Raw genomic sequence first — 16,242 nt, 5'->3', positions numbered from 1 at the left:
TCTTATAATTAAAAATAATCTGTTAATGTGGGTAAGATTATAAAAATACAACAGGGAAAAGGCAATGATTAATTCAAAGAAATGGAAGCTATATGCTATTTTTATGAAGTTAATTACTGGGCAGAGAAAATTGTTAGCTAGCCCTCTCCCATTCAATACATAGATTTCCATTCACTCTGTTCCATAAATAAGAGGCACTCAAATATTTGCTGGGGAAAGCCACTCTTGACCTATGTACACCGGACTCGTAACAACTGCCCCCCAAGCCAGCGAACACTAAAGCATCAGAAGTTCATTAGAAACGTTCAACAGAATTTCAAGTTGCAGAAAGTAGAAATGTAATCTTTCTCTCTCTCAACTTTGCAGGAGCTGTTTAGAAATCTATGGCAGAATTTGTAACGCAGAAACAAAAAAAACTTCCTAGCAAAGAGTCACTCATACCCTTTGGACATATTTAGCCCCCACCCCAACAAGAGTGCACCATGGACTTGGCAAGCAGTCCACCCTGTGAAAACAACAAACACTGGCTGATGCGAGTTGGCTGGAGGCAGAATACCCATCAGCCCGACATGGGATTCTCCTTGGCAGGCTGTGCTGATCCCCATGCACCGAGGAATGGAGCCCTGACGGAGTCTCCTGCCCTCCAGCAGCAGTCCGCACCTGCCCGTTGAGTAGAGGACTATACGGACACATCTTGCAGTGTTGTGAGGAATGTGCCTTGCCTCATGTTGACCCAAATTAAAACTTTTTTGGGGTGGGATGGGGGAGGGCAAGCAAGGAGGTAAAGGATGGAATATGTGGGGTCTGAAAGGCAGCTGTTTTCATTACATGGATTTAGAGTTGAAAATTCTTTTGTGCCAAGATTATTATGACGTCAAAACGAATCCTGTGACAAAATACTTTTTCTAAAAGGCTAAACTGACACTCTCATGATTTACCTTGTATCAAAGTTAATTTTTACTACTGACTTAGAAGTAATTCAGCTTCTAACCTAAAGGTTAAGGCTGTTCAGATTTTCCTAACAGTTCTGCCTTTATTAAAGGATTAGAGGGTAGACTCAGTCACTGTGAAACAAAAGCACCAGGTGCTTGGTGTTAAGGCTTCAGACTGAGCCTCCTAATTCTACCCTCTAAGTTCAGACCCCAACGGAAGGAGACATAATGGGGTGCTTCAACCTCTTTGGGAAAAGGTCCAAGTACCTTTTCTAAAATTAAATTTTGCCTTACAGTTTCTCTGCCACACTGCCTTTGACATTTTTTAAGTCCTGTTAGTTCTTTTAGGGAAGGACTGGGTAACAGCCTTCAGAAGATTAAAAAAAAATCCAGGCACCCCTGATTTTGTGTTTTATGTCTTGCACTTTCCTGGGGAAGGAGTAAACGCATTAAAAAAAAAAATTGCTTTGGGTCCATTCTGTTTCACTCTGCTCTTGATAGTCAAAGAATCATGGACAATAACTGTCACCTGAACATCTTAGAAGCCAGAGACTGGTGTTTGATGAATGTTATATATACACTAAATAAAACCCATCAGCATGGGGTTCTGTAGAAAAGCATTTATTCCATTAGAAGCACTTACAGTTAGTCACGGAAAGCAACAGGCCTGCTCGTGGAACAGGTCACCCAAAAGGGAGATGGTATCCAACTAGTGGTCAAAGACTAACGTTCTATTAAAAAACCCAACTCATCCAAGATTAATTTATTTTTAAAAACAAGTATCAGCTATCAATGCACTCTTCTCAACTTAACTGGACAGTCTACCTGTGGTATAACTGGCGGGTAAAAACATCTCCTTACAACTTGGTGGTCCCAAGTTACAAAAAAAATTCCAACAAAATGAAAACAACCATTTCACAGAAAGGAAAGAAAGAATATGCAATCCGTTTAAGAAATACACTAACAAGCAAAAATACATGGGAAAAGAGGAACATGAATAGTTTTGACTTGACTGAAGGAATGGAGAGACTGGGCTACTGGGAAGAGGTGCATCACGGCAAGTCAGGCGTGAAGATTCTGGAGTAGGACTCTCTAGCACTGGAACCTCCCCTGCTTCCTGAATAAACATGACACCTTGCAGTATTATAGTTCATGGCTCAGACACCTACCTCACTTGGCTCTATTCCTTACCCACTCTAGCCTTGACTTAAATGAGTCAGAAAAACTTGGGATCATAGCGTAAAAAGAAAAATAACCACATATATATTCCCCCTTTCAGTGGCTACTTCAGACCTGGGTTTGTTTCTAGAAAATTCCTGAAGAAAATTTATTAGAAGTCTGTAGTTTTGCTAAATCAAGTCTCCCAGTTAACATTTAGAAAACCCTCAGTTTGGGCTAAGAGCATTGCTGATGGTACCTAAAGAGGGGTAGCCAAACATAGTCTTTTATCTCAAAACCAGTGTTAAAAATCCATCTCTTGGTTGAGAGAAAAAAAGGGGAGCCTAAAAATCACAAGTACAGAACATTTAGGACCCCTGTCCTTCTGGATCCACACTTCCTTCAGGGTCTTCATCATTATAAATGTTCTCTGCCTGCCAAAATATAAAAGAACAGGGTATTTAGCAATAGGAATCTTACTCTCGGAAGATTCAAACGCTAGGAAGAGAGAGAGAGAGAGGGAGGACAGGGCAACGGCAAGGGAGGCTATTGTCCTAGTCCAGCAGGTACACTGATGTGAGGGGCTTGTCTCCCAAACGAGGGCGTGGAGTAGAGGTAGGAAGTTGGGTATGTGTACTTCTAAGATGAGGCTAGATGGGAGAAACATTGCAAAGATGGAGTCAAACTTGGTAGGCAGGCCACCTAGACCTAGAGGGTAAAGAACTTTTGCATTTTCAAGGCTGATAAATTTGGAAAATAATGGGTCCATACAGAAAACAGGGAAGTCACGCAATAGAAAGGTCAGTAAGAAGGGAGAGCCGGGAAACTACAAAGAGTTTGAGATACTGTAGGACAAATAGGAGCTGGATTGAAAGCAGCCAGGGAATGTAGCAAAGAGCTAAAATTCTATCTGGAAATACAATGAACAGATAAATAGCTGCAGTCTCGAAATATCTAAAAGTTGATATATCTTCTTTCTCACCAATGTACTCTGCCTCCCAAACAAATGACTAAAAACTCACCATCTGCCACACTTGCATGATGTTATCTTCTGATACAGAACAAATCACCCAAGGTTCATTGGGATTCCAGGAGAAGTCAGATATCTTGGCAGTGTGACCACCATGAATAAACTGAAAGACAGAATATGAAGCATGAAAAACAGAGGGTATTAAATTTCAGGTGATTTCAGAAGTGGTTAGTGGTGATGACATACCAGCAACTCTGGTGGTCCATCTTCTGCATCTTCTGGGGATTGTTCCTCTCCAATTTTACTAGAGCAGAATGAATTACAAGTTAAAACTGATCTACTTGGAGCCAGATACCTTTTGAAAACATTGATAAAATTGCAAGGAAACGAGAACCAAATTCATCGATGCGAACTCAATTCCAACTCATAGCAACTCTACAGGACAGACCAACAGCTATAAATCTAGTGGAAGACAGTCGCATCTCTCTCCCTTGAGGAGGCTCTCACTGCCATCCAGTCATTGCTGACTCAGCGACCCATGTGGGGTTCCAAGGCTAACAGTTTACAGGTGTAGAAAGCCCCGTCTTTCACCTCAGAACTGCTGTTGGTTTCAAACTGGCAACCATTCACATCGCAGCCTAACACCTAATAATTAAACCACCGGGGGTCCATTATGAGGCAGCTAGTGGGGTCCTTTTGGTTAATAGCCTGACACTGAATTCAACTATACCATGGGGGTTTCTGCAACTGAATAAAGGAGTAATTAATCTCAGACTTTACCTTAAGTCCCAGACATTCAGCCTGCGATCAGTACCACTGGAAGCCAAAATGGTTTCATTGTGAGGCGACCACTGAACCTGTACCCAGGATGGCAACAGGAAAAATGGGAATTAAAAACCTATGGGACAATTACCTGAAATACACTTAATAATTTCTAAGAGTTAAAAAAATAATTTTATTGAGGGCGCTTACAACAATCTATACATCAATTTTATCACCATTTGTGCATATGTTGGCATTATCATTTTTCAAAACATTTTCTATTTGAGTCCTTATCAACCCCCACCTCCGATTTCTAAGAGTTTTAACTCAAAGGTAAACATTATACTTAAAATGAACACTTCTTTTATGAAAAGAAATAACTTGTCATTAGACTGGTCCATCTCTCCCTTAACAATGAGTTTCCAACAGATCAGAGGAATTATTTTCAGAACTGGCTCAGAGGCCTTTGCATCTTAAGCAGCTCCACGGTTGAGGCAGAGTTAGGCTGAATGGAGACATCAAGAGACTGTGAAGAATGAAAGAAGGGAATTAAGGGGTGGAGAGTCAGCAGTAAGGCAGAGAAGGGGACGAGGACTAGCGTTCTGTACACCTCCTCAAGAATGCTGATCAATGGCCAATGTGAGAAAGCACAGAAGCAAAAAAGGAGTAAAAGGAATCCAAATTCCCACAGAGACGGTATGGTCACAGGTACACGGGAACTTGATTATTTACAGTAATGCCACACACCATCCATATTTTCCGAAACAGATTAGCACCACTACTTTCTCTTACCTGGAATATTTCATCCTTATGTGATTCAAAGGAATGCAACTTGAGTTTCAGATTTCTTAGATCCCACAAAGCAACAGTCTATGTAAATAAGAAAAAATGCAAATGCAATCAATATCTTTATGAGGGGATTAAAAAAAAACCTCACCCAAAGAAATTCACCACATTCTCTCTTAAAATATTTCAAACAAACCTTGTCAGCTGATCCTGTGGCAAGAATGAATTCACTATAAGGATTGAAAGAAAGGCAGTTCACTTCAGCAGTGTGAGCATCAACGGAGTGGCTTGGTTTGGAAGTATTGTTTGAACGAGTATCCCAGCTTTAGTGAAAAAGAAATAAAAAGATATCTGAAATGGGTAGGGCTACATGTAAGACTTAATATTATGAATGGAAAGAGGATTCTACTTACATCATGAGCTTCTGATCATCAGCAACCGACCCAAACAGAGACTCATGAAGTAGATGCCAGGAAACATCTTCCACTACTGCAGTATGTCCAGTAAAGATGGTTTTTGCATCCACCACTTTTCCTTCCTTTGGAACAGCACTGATGTCCCACAGGCAGATGGTCTTAAATGCAAAATCAAGCATTTACAAAAGGAAGACTATCCCACCCGACCCTCCCCAAAAAAACCAAGCGCTGACTAGGCCAGATCTGCTTCAGAAACAGGAAGGATACACACATGGTCATCTGAAGCACTAAGCAGGTGCCCGCTGAGATTGGGGTTCCACGAAAGTCCATAGCCTTCCTTCTGATGTCCACGGAGACGCAAGTCTGGGTTACACTCTCCAGAAGGGTCTGCAACGTTAACAGGCACATTAGGAGTGTACAGTCTACTAAGTACGGCAAAACGTGTGAAAGCTGGAACCTGTTAGAGAAGAAATACTCAAACCCTTCCCACTAATAAGCAATGAAGAACTCATTGTGATCAAATCTGTCATGCTTAAGCTGCATCACCATCCTGGTTCCACGACATAGTATCTCCTCCCATGCCACTTCGTTTAAAGAAAGAGGCATGACTACAGAATACTCACACACAAGCTATTAAATTATACAAATAAAGAAACAATCAAATTTAGATTCAGTTCCACAAGGCATTTCCATAATGATCCCATACCTGGTTTCGAAGGATGTTTTGTGTAGTCAAAAACAAGAACATCACTGGATGGTGTCTTGGTGGCAATGATGCAAGGGTTCTGGGGCATGTAACGGGCCCGGTTTACTTCTCCTTCATGGTTGATCTTGATTTCTATTTCAATCTTGCCACTGACAGAGCCAAAACCTCCAAATTCTGTAAATGACATACATTAATTAATTGCAATTGACAAAGCAAGAGCTACTGTATACAATAAGTCTAAGACAGCTCCCTTTCCCTTCATATTTTTAGAGCTGGAAGCCAAAATTTACTTAACAATGGAGGCGATCTAACTAGTAGTTTTACTGGTTCAAGACCAAACAAGTTAACTGAGATTGCTAGCAATGCTTTAAGAATTACATTGTCAAAACAGAAGGGAGAGAAGAGGAATTTTATGTATGACAAAGTTCATTTTGTCATTTTTAACAACAAAAAAAATTTTTTTCTCCTTACTAAAAGCTTGTAACAAAATTAGGGCAGATAAACACGTTTTCACTTCTACAGAGAAAATTGATCCTAAGAAATTCAAAGATGATGGAAACCGCGTTTGGGATCCAAGCCCATTCACCTGGAGAAAAGGCTATGCATTTGTTTTTACAGAATAAAGCTGTTGGACTCCCTTTAGGAGGACGCAACCACGTGTGGAGAAAGATGAACAAGGAAGAGATGGAGAAGCCACCCAATATTAATCACAATTCCTTTTTCAGGTTAATGACACCCCGAAGAGAGGGGCTATTTGTTTATATTTTCACAGGCAAAGGAGATAGGTGGATTTCTCTTCCGCCAGCAAGGCCCAGAAGAAAGCAGGGAAGCTGATGTGTGACCAGACCCTGCCCTGTTACTGAAGACCTGGCAGATTCCTGAGAATGGCGATTGCTGACTGCTGAGATATTTCCCACTGCTGACGCTGGCTGTCTAAAAGAAACTCTGGGACTCTACCATAACTGAACATTTTATACAATAGTAACTGGACTATTACTGCAGACTTTTGCTAAAAGATCAAGATTTTGGACTTGTCAATGTTATAATGTGATTGGAATGTAACTGATTTCTGTAACTCCTTACCTATATAATGTAACATTGCATGATTGGGATTTGATTAGGAAACATTTGCCAAGGGTTTAAGGGAAACATTTCATTAGACGTTGATCAGCTTAAAAAGGATATTTTCTATACATCCAAAGAGAGTCTTGAGACATCTCCTGACTCTGATATAATTAAGCAGTTGGTGAGTGGGACCCGCGAGCTTCGGTGCAAAGTATCTCACAGCTTAACTTCCAGTCTGACTGTGTTGTTTATCATCATAGTTGTGATGCTCGCAGTCTCCTGTCGCTTCTATGGGAAGCTGAGAGATATGAAGAGAGACCATGTTGCCTCCGTTGCACTATTAAATCTTAAACGTAATGCAGAGAGGGAAATGTGGGATACTAGCACTGTAGGGAGATAAAACTGGGACTTATTCCCTGACTTGAACGGAGGGAATCTGGAAGACTAGAATTAGTTGGGGATATAGTCCAGGTACATGTTCCTGCGGCTGTCTAAGTTTTCCACAGTTTCGTCCTTAAAGCTGTGCTGCAAAGTGAGCACATGGTTAATTAACTCTCCCTATAGAAGCAGACATTCCTATTTGGCTCTATTTCCTTCCCGCAGCAGCATCCAGCCCCTCTCACACCTTCCTCCAATAGCAGATGGGCATAGGGGGACTTTATCCTCCATGTCTGGATTCAAAATGTTTCTATTAAGCTGAGTTTTTGGCTATATTAAATGGATCACGAAGTTTTGCCTAGTCAGCTTTTAATATATAGAAAATAACCATGATGCCTGTGTGGCTTTTGAATTTTATGTATAAAACAAAAGGGGGAATTGTGGGATACAGAAGGATTTCTCCCAAGGTGTCCCCCAAATATATGCCAGACAGCTGCTTGGGAAGGACTACACTTGGAGGTCATCAGAAGTAGGTCAGGGGTTAGTCCCCAGAGAGCTATCAACCATCTAGAGCAAGTAGTCACCACTGTTTATCCCACAACAAATAGGGCCCACTCCCTTCTGATAAGGATAGTAGTTGTCTGTTTCCTTGTAGGAGACCCCAGAGAGGTCAAACCCGCCCAAGGATGACCAAAGTTAGGCCGCCATCTTGAATCTAGGGTCCGCCCATCTTGTCACATATACCCCCAATCCCTCCTCTTACTGTTGCATGCATGTCCCCAGACCACCCCCTCTCATTACTGTATTACCTATGGCACAACCCCTCCCTGTGATGTATGTACTCACCTGTAATTAGGGGGCTTGCACGTCCCTGAAGAATATAAAAAGCTTGGGCTAACATTAAAGAGACTCTCTCTCTCCACGTGGACCATCGAGTGGGGCTGAGGTGAGCATGCTACCATGAATTGTGACTGATCCCATTTACTTCAATACTTCTCTTCTATCTCTCATGCTCTCTATAACTTTACTATCATTTTTACTTACTATCGCCGCACAATTGCGCCTACCGGACCAGTAATGTGTTAGGGGCTGGCTTCCCCTGACAATATTTGGCATAGTACTAGAAGTAATCTAGGTATTTGTTAGCACCAAAGTGTTTCCTGCCCTTTATTTAATTCTCATCACAATCTGATATAGTAGGCAAGATAGTTATCTTTTAGATGAGGAAACAAAAGCTCACAGTGATTTGTTCATTTGTTAGTGACATGACTAATAAACAGGAGCCAAAAGGAATCCCCATTCTCTATGTTCCTATTCTAGTATTCCTTCAGATCTATCTACAATGACCCTTGATGACGATACACCTAATACACACAGGCTTAGAAACCCAGTATAGGGTTGCTGAGTCAAAGTCAACTTGAGGGCAATGGTATATATGGAAGTATATTTTTACGTGAAACTTCCACTTCCAAAGCAGATTCTCAACATGCAGTTTTCAAATCAAATTTCAAGCACCAAATAAATATGAGCAAATAAAGCCCAACCTTTTATTGTAACAAATAACAAGTACACCACATTAGGCACCAAAGCATTCTCCTCCCACCTACTTCATGTATCTGAAGCTCTAGTTCAGGCTGACCTTTATTTCTGAAGTACCAGCCCATGTTCTTATCTTCCACCACAGTGTTTCACAGTTAGGCCAATGAGGAAAAACAGAGCTGCACTGCCTTATTTTCTTGACCTCCCACTAACATTTGACAAGCAAACTCCGGGTTCAGACAGACTCCGTAGGCAAGTGCCAGATTAAAAAAAATTTAATTCCTACTTGACTACTACGTGCAGATTCCTCTTAAATATGGATAGAAATGTGTAACAATCTAATTTGTGGCTATATGAATCTTGGAAAATTAATAAACAGGTAGTTAACGATCAAAGTATTACAGAAGACAGCACAAAGTAGCAAAAACTCCAAAATGAGCTAGACCTAGGCCTAATTTAGGCTCTGTTCCTTACCAGCTTAGGATTTATGTGAGGTCTTCAATTTCGAAGCCTCAAATACCGTATCCATAAGGTATTTAACTTTTAAGTAAATTGAAATGGGTGAAAGACCTAAGGGCACCTACAATATACACATAAGATGGCATTGATATGTGAACCTCAAGCAACTTTTCGTCTAGATATGGGGAGATAAGCATACAAATGACAGAAACTCCCGTGCACCTTCTCCTACAAAAAAGCAATAGGGGCACCGAGCCAAGATATAATGGGTATCTCAGAACTCAGCATACGCTAAACAGAGCGCTGTCCTAATGGTTAAGGAAAGCACAGTAAACAAGTTAAAGGATTCATAATTCTTAATTAAGGACCACCAAGTCAAAAGGCCAAATTTAAAATAGAAAAGACAAGCTGAGCTATCACCATACATTGAATGAATGTTCAAGGCATTTGTTCATGGGGTTTGCGTCTCTCTACATAATGAAGTTAGTGGAATCCAGGACAGATGATCCCCTTCAGGACCAGTGCTCAGAGTGGCGATTCCTGGAGGGTGGAGGGAGGGTGGGTTGGAAAGGCGAAACCAATTACACGGATCTGCATATAACCCCCCTTCCTGGGGGACGGACAACAGAAAAGTGGGTGAAAGGAGACGTCACACAGTGTAAGATATGACAAAATAACAATAATTTATAAATCATCAAGGGCTCATGAGGAAGTGGGGAGCGGGAGGGAGGGGAAAAATGAGCTGATACCAAGGGCTCAAGTAGAAAGCAAATGTTTTGAGAATGATGAAGGCAAGAAATGTACAAATGTGCCTGACACACAATGGATGGATGTATGGATTGTGATAAGAGTTGTATGAGCCCCCAATAAAATGATTTAAATAAAGAAATAAGGTTAATAAGAACTTCTAACATTCTAAGTCAAATAAATAAAATATTTCTTCATGACCCTACAGATTATATATATGACTAAAGACTGGTTGGTAATACAAAGCTAGCACCCCAAATAGGATGCTAGAAATACATTTGCGCTTCGGCCCCGGCCAAGCAAGATGCAAAGGAAGAATCGGAAGAGTCGAACGAGGACATGGGATTTGGTCTCTGACTAGACACCAAAAAGCAACCAAAGCAGCCAGCTTTATTTGTGAAACAAGGAAATAAAAAGGCTTAGTTCTCTCTCTCCAAAAAAAAAAAAAAGGAAAGAAAAACATTTGCTGATATTTGACGATCCTGGTAACAGGGTATGAAGTAAAACATTTTACATCGACTTTCAGAGTTAAAAATGAGACGACTGCCACACTGAATCTCACCACCATCTAAGAAACTGACGACACTTCCTTCCAGCAGTCTAGGTCATATGGAGACAGCTGCCTCGTTTTCAGCACTTATTTGAGACAACTTACATTTCTTTTAATGAAAGTAAAGGAAACCATGGGAGACGATAGGCTGGGTAACAAGGCTCCTAGTGAGGATTAAATTGTTATTGTGATTTATGCACGGTCAGCTTTAAGCATTAGTAAGGGAGGGAAGGGTCTCATCGGAACATAAAAGGGCAATGGCTTGATAGCAAGTCATATTCAGGGTGCCAGATAGACATCTAAGTACCAGAAATGGCAACGTCGTAAATGTTAGAAGATACCATTTTAATCCAGGGGGAAATAGAGTACTCAATAAGTACTAATTTTGGGAACAAAAAAAGCTTGGATTCCTATTCACTAACACCAAAAGGATTAGTTTTAATGTTAAAAAATGTAAAAGAATCAGAAGAAAATAATGGATAGCTACTTCGAGGACTTAGGATGAGAAAAGCCTTTTAAGTGACGTGGACGTGATGACATGGGGGGGGGGGGGCTCGGGAAATCCAGGGGAAAATGCAACAGAAAGATAATGGAATTGCCTATGGACTTTTCTGAAGCCCTCTCATGAAAATTGGCAATTTAAAAGGAATGTTTAGATTTTCTAAAGGACAAGACTCAGTCACAACAAACTGGGGGGAAATATCCACAACCTATCTGGGAAGGGATAATTTAAAAGAGATAAACCAAAACCTCTCAAACAAAACCAAACCACCCAAACTCACCTACCTACAAGCACACATTATTTGCTGAATGAGTGATTCAATACTGGGATATATCGCTGAGAAAACCTTTCATTGACTAACAGTGATCTCAATATACTTTTTATTTGATTTTATTTACTTTACAACTTAATGTATTATCAGAATATTTGATTGTCTCAATAACCAAACTTCCAACCTAAAAACTTTCTCTTCATTTAACAGAAAAAAGGGAAATAGTAAAAAACCACTAAGGCTCAGAAAAACTGATTGATTGATCAAAACCTTCACAACTTATTGGCACAAAAATCAGGCCCCACTCTTCAAAACAAGCAGCCTAACTTTTCAGTAATCACATGCTATTGTAACATTTAGGTCAGTGTAACACAAAATTGAATTTTGCACTAGATTAAGTTAAACATTGAACCATCATAGGACTGCATAATTACAATTCGGACTAATAACAAGAGTCCAAAAGGACTGAGAATACAAGAGATTACCACAAAAAAATCTAATGTAAAAAACATGAACATCCTATCATTTCAAGAACTCTCAATTACAAGCCTTCTATGTCCTGATCACTTTAGTTCCAGGACACAGTAAAACACACTAATTCCAACCTCTTCTGAAAGGATGAACAAACATTTCATATGAAAGATTCATTCCCTTACGGATATCTTCTAAATATTGGGCATAATTAAGCAGCTCCTATAAATGTAATCTTTTAATCTGTAGTTAAGTGCCATTGGCCTTGGGCTCCCAACCACTAGGTTGGCAGTTCAAACCAACCAGCCCAGTGGTTTTCAACCTGTGGGTTGAGACCCTTTTGGGGGTCAAATGACTCTTTCACAGGGGTTGCCTAAGACCATCAGAAAACACATTTATTTCTGATGGTCTTAGGTACCAAGACACCCGATCCTCTATGTCTCCAGGCGGGTCCGCCCACATGCAGATATGCTGAGAAAGCTATCTCAACCAATGCACTGTCCTTGGTTTTTCAGTCACACAATGTAGCAATGTAGTTTACTGTTGTTATATAAGACTGCCACCCACGCTACACTATGCTTCAAGATAAATTTCATTTATTTGTAATTAGAAATATTTCACTATATAATTACATATTTTTTGTGATTAATCACTAAACTTTAATTATGTTCAATTTGTAACAATGAAAATCCATCCTGCATATCAGATTCATTACGATTCATAACAGTAGAAAAATTCCAGTTAGGAAATAGCAACGAAAATAATTTTATGGTTGGGGGTCACCACAACATGAGGAACTGTATTAAAGGGTCGCAGCATGAGGAAGATTGAGAACCATTGCACCAGTTTCTCTGAAGAAGATGAGGTTGTCAGCGTTCATAAAGAGCTATAATTTGTGCAATGCTGTGTGAGTCTGAATCAACTTGCTGAAATTCCAACTCTTGAGAAAATCTAATTTTCACAAATGCCTGTAAGTATACTTGGACTTAGCACAAATGCCAGGGGCTTAGGTGGAGAGCAAATGTTTTGAGAATAAGGGCAATGAATGTACAAATGTGCTTACCATAATCGATGTATGTGTGGATTGTGATAAGAGTTGTATGAGCCCCTAATAAAATGGTTTTTAAAAAATAAAGGATTGTAGCAAAAATACAAAGGTTATCAAGTAATTTTGACACCTAGGACTAACTTTCAGTGTCCACACTAGTTTCCAAAGTTTGAACTTGAGAGGGTACTTCGACACGTCATACACCTATTTATTTATTAAAAGCATGAACTTTGTATTACGTTTATTGTCATCAAATAGATTTCCTCAAACAGGGAGCCGGAGGACAAGGCAGCACTGCCCCTGTGGGTTCAAGGAGCAGGAAGTCTCATATTTCTCCCACAGAGCAGCCAGTGGTTTCGAACTATTGACCTTGTGATTAGCAGTTCAACATTTAACCCACTGTGCCATACACTTTTTATGAGTTGAGTTAAAACTGGCACACAATCCCTTCTTCCATTTTTAAGGGTCCTACCTCCTTTCTCACTGTCGTAGTGCGAGGCATCAAACTGAGCGTCATCATTAGGGAGCTGCACACTGGCTATCACAAGGTGGTTTTGCTCATCCGATGTATGTGTGCCCAAGACAAGCCGATGAATGCTGAAATCCTTCCCTTCTGGTCTGTAAGAGCAATTCAGGATCATCACTCACATTAACATCAATGGAGAGCACAATGTCAGTGATATAGACATGGGCACTAAGGGCACGTTTTATGAGAAAGTCACTAAAACCCTATCTTTAACTTGTAATTTACCCCCTCCCAATCGGGCCGTGTACATGAAGAAATACACACGTTTAAGCATACAACATATATGCTTTATTTAACAGCCACCGCTCATCCCAGTTGATCAGCTACCCAGGGCCCAGCAGTAGCCTCAGCACAGTCTCTGGTCTTCCTGCTCGACCTCCAGCAGGGTGAGCATGTGCCTTTCCCATTCCATACGGAGCGGCTCTTGTGGCAGCGAGGCAATGGTTGGGCGAACTAACTATACTTTATTCTGTAAATATTTAACTTGGGAAGCTTAAAAAATTAATGAAAAATTATGGGTTTAAAAATAATTTTCCTCTTAGGGGCAATATCCCGAGTGGCCAAAATTTGGATAAAATTTAGCACATCAACCTGGAATTTCCATTCAGCTACTTCTCAAGGGCTCTGAATGGCCATTAGAGATTATAAACAGCCTGGACCACTCCAGCACTCACAGAAACAACTCCACTTATTCCCGAACTCCCCAGCTGAAAGGGAGACCTGTGGTCATGAATAAAGAAGGTTGTAACTAAGTTTCTAGTGTTTACCATGATTTTGTGCTACAGTTTTTCTTTATAGCCTGTGAAGGTAACTCTCTTACCAATCTCATTCTTAATAAAGCAACTATGTCAAACATCTGTATTACTGGGATGAAATGCAAATTAATTGATTTCTAGAGATCTGAGTTTTTGAAGTAATTCTGCTACCAGGCACTTAATCTCGAATGCTATTGTGAAATTTAAAGTCATGATGAAACAGTGACATTGTAACTTCTTTAAAGGTACTCACTCCAACAGGCACACTGAATCTAGAGATTCCAACAGGCATGCTGAAGCAGTTTGTGCTGAAACTTTAGGTGTTTCTTGATGCCACAAATAAGGGAAATTTTTCCTTTGTTTCATTATTTTATCTGTTATTCTATACAGGGAATCAAGGCAGGGAAGGTTTCTTATCTAAACTTGTGGAAAGCTCCCCCTTATATCAGGTGTAGACGGCACCCTCAATGTATGAAAATTAAAATAAAATCTGTATTAGTTGAGATCCCTGAGTGTTTGATCTCAGCAACTAACTAAAAGGTAGGCAGTTCAAACCCATCCAGGAGCACTGGGGAACCTGGCCCCTGAGAAACAGCAGCCAATAGAACTCTTAAGGAGCACTCATTTTTTTACATGCTTGAGTTGGAGTAAGCTGACTCACTGGCAGTGGGTAAGTTTCTATCACACATAACATGGGGGAGTGGGGGAGGCGGTTTCAAAGCAGTCAGGGGAAAAGTTGATTATTTTTAAAATCCCTTAACCTTTTGAAGGTCCCTCATTGAACTTTTTAGGCAAATCTCTTCGGACAAAATACCAGGCAATAAAGTTTTTTTTTCTATAAACCAGTTAAATACCAGCAACTAACTGTGAGCTCAGGTATGCTTTGGTGAACAAACTGGGGTCATCCTAATGCTTCTGCAAAGTTGACGAATCTTTACTCTTAATCGGTCAACTATAGGTGTAATGTAATATGGCACTTTAAGATTCATTGCCAGAGAGAGGCCCCCCCAGTGAGTTTTCTCAGATGCACCAGAATCTATGTTTCACCATGTGGCCCTAGACTAAAGTGTCATCAACAGGTTTAACCCGTGTCTTCTCCAGGAGAATAAGCAGAGGAAAATGGGGGTGGGACAACAATCGGAAAAACGGAAGGCGTAATAAAAATAGGTAGGCAAAGCGTATGTATTCAGAGGTTCACATCACCTGGTTACATCTGGAAGCCACTGTGCAGTTAGGCTGGGCCACTCCAGAGCATGGGTCATCACCAAATCGTAAAGAAAAGGGGTGTTCTTTTTCCATATTTTGTACTCCTCGTTAATCACGCGTTCTTCCACGGCGTCATCAAAGGCTGCTAAAGGAGAGAGAGAAGACGTAACGGTTAGGCATGAAAGGATCCTCGAGCGCGCACGGCACTGCCAGCATGGCTCCCGAGTTGGGATTCTGAAATGGAGGGACGCGGGTCTCCTCCGAGGCGGCGGCCCTCAGCCTTCTCCATCCACCTCGCGGGCTGGCGCCGGAACTCCTCTCGGGCGAAGGCAGGCCGGGGCTCCGTTACCGCGCGGTGCCCGGCCCTGCGGGGCACACTCTCCTGAGCGTCCGACGGGGAGGCCCCGACACCGACCCCTGGGGACCGGGAGCGGTGCAGCGAAACCCGGGAAAACGGCGGGTGCGCGGCCAGGGAGCGCGGGGAGGCTGCCAGCGGGACCCGACGTCCCGCTCGCGCCGTCCGCCGCCCGCCCGCCCCGCGGGGAGACTTCTGCTGCCCTCGGCGCGGGAGCCGCGCTCCGCAGTCGGGCCTGCCCTCCCTGGTAGGCCGAGTGGAGGCCGCCGCCGCCGAGCCGAGGCTTCCCTGGGCCGTCCTGAGCGGGCCCCGGCACCCTCACCTTCCTTGTCGGCCATGGCGGGCAGTCAGACTGGAGCGCCGGGAGGGAGCTGCGAGGAGAGCGGTGCGGGAGGGGCGGGGAGGCTGCGGGCGCTCGCTCCGCGCGCGCGGCCTCTATTGTTTCCTGCTGCTCCTGCTGGAGGATGGACTCGCGCGTCGCCGCGCAAACGTCGGCCAATCAGAGCGCAGGGAAAGGACGGGTGGGCGGGGAAGCCGCGCTCGCAGCCTATCCAGGGGCGCGGAGGTGCTTTTTCGCGGGGCCGTGGCGCGCGCTTCGGCCCCTCCCCCACACGGCCGAGTAGCCTGCCTTCGTTTGCGC

General features: G+C 42.2%; 2 protein-coding genes across 4 annotated transcripts in view; one reads left to right on the top strand and one right to left on the bottom strand.

Moving 5' to 3' along the window:
• SYNC (syncoilin, intermediate filament protein) overlaps nucleotides 1-8,131 on the top strand; it is a 20,913-nt gene extending 12,782 nt beyond the window's left edge. For both annotated transcript variants that reach the window (XM_075553679.1, XM_075553677.1), the window contains one exon: nucleotides 367-8,131. In XM_075553679.1, the coding sequence (XP_075409794.1) occupies nucleotides 367-424 (58 nt within the window). In that variant the 3' untranslated portion in view covers nucleotides 425-8,131. The remainder of the gene's footprint in view (nucleotides 1-366) is intronic.
• On the bottom strand, nucleotides 1,533-16,079 carry RBBP4 (RB binding protein 4, chromatin remodeling factor). 2 transcript variants are annotated; one of them, XM_075553680.1, is made up of 12 exons: nucleotides 15,925-16,079; nucleotides 15,245-15,392; nucleotides 13,233-13,378; nucleotides 5,731-5,904; nucleotides 5,296-5,411; nucleotides 5,022-5,182; nucleotides 4,805-4,931; nucleotides 4,615-4,692; nucleotides 3,841-3,917; nucleotides 3,307-3,364; nucleotides 3,113-3,223; nucleotides 1,533-2,524 (listed from the first exon to the last, which is right to left on the bottom strand). In XM_075553680.1, the coding sequence occupies exons 1-12, from the start codon at nucleotides 15,938-15,940 to the stop codon at nucleotides 2,459-2,461; spliced, it is 1,278 nt and encodes a 425-aa protein (XP_075409795.1). In that variant the 5' UTR covers nucleotides 15,941-16,079; the 3' UTR covers nucleotides 1,533-2,458. The 2 variants fall into 2 exon arrangements, with proteins under 2 accessions (XP_075409795.1, XP_075409796.1); XM_075553681.1 differs by having other exon boundaries at nucleotides 15,245-15,389; nucleotides 15,925-16,059.
• Nucleotides 16,080-16,242: the final 163 nt, after the last annotated feature.

The sequence above is a fragment of the Tenrec ecaudatus genome, chromosome 1 (assembly GCF_050624435.1).
Source record: "Tenrec ecaudatus isolate mTenEca1 chromosome 1, mTenEca1.hap1, whole genome shotgun sequence".
Taxonomy (NCBI): Eukaryota; Metazoa; Chordata; class Mammalia; order Afrosoricida; family Tenrecidae; genus Tenrec; species Tenrec ecaudatus.
This window is presented reverse-complemented; position numbering and strand designations above follow the sequence as displayed.

Excerpts from the sequence above, each read along its gene's own strand:
- RBBP4 (XM_075553680.1), bottom strand. Across the intron at positions 5,183-5,295 it reads TTAGTGCTTCAGATGACCAT|ACCATCTGCCTGTGGGACAT; the intron begins GTGTGTATCCTT and ends TTTGCATTTAAG. Across the intron at positions 3,224-3,306 it reads ATGGACCACCAGAGTTGCTG|TTTATTCATGGTGGTCACAC; the intron begins GTATGTCATCAC and ends TCTGTCTTTCAG.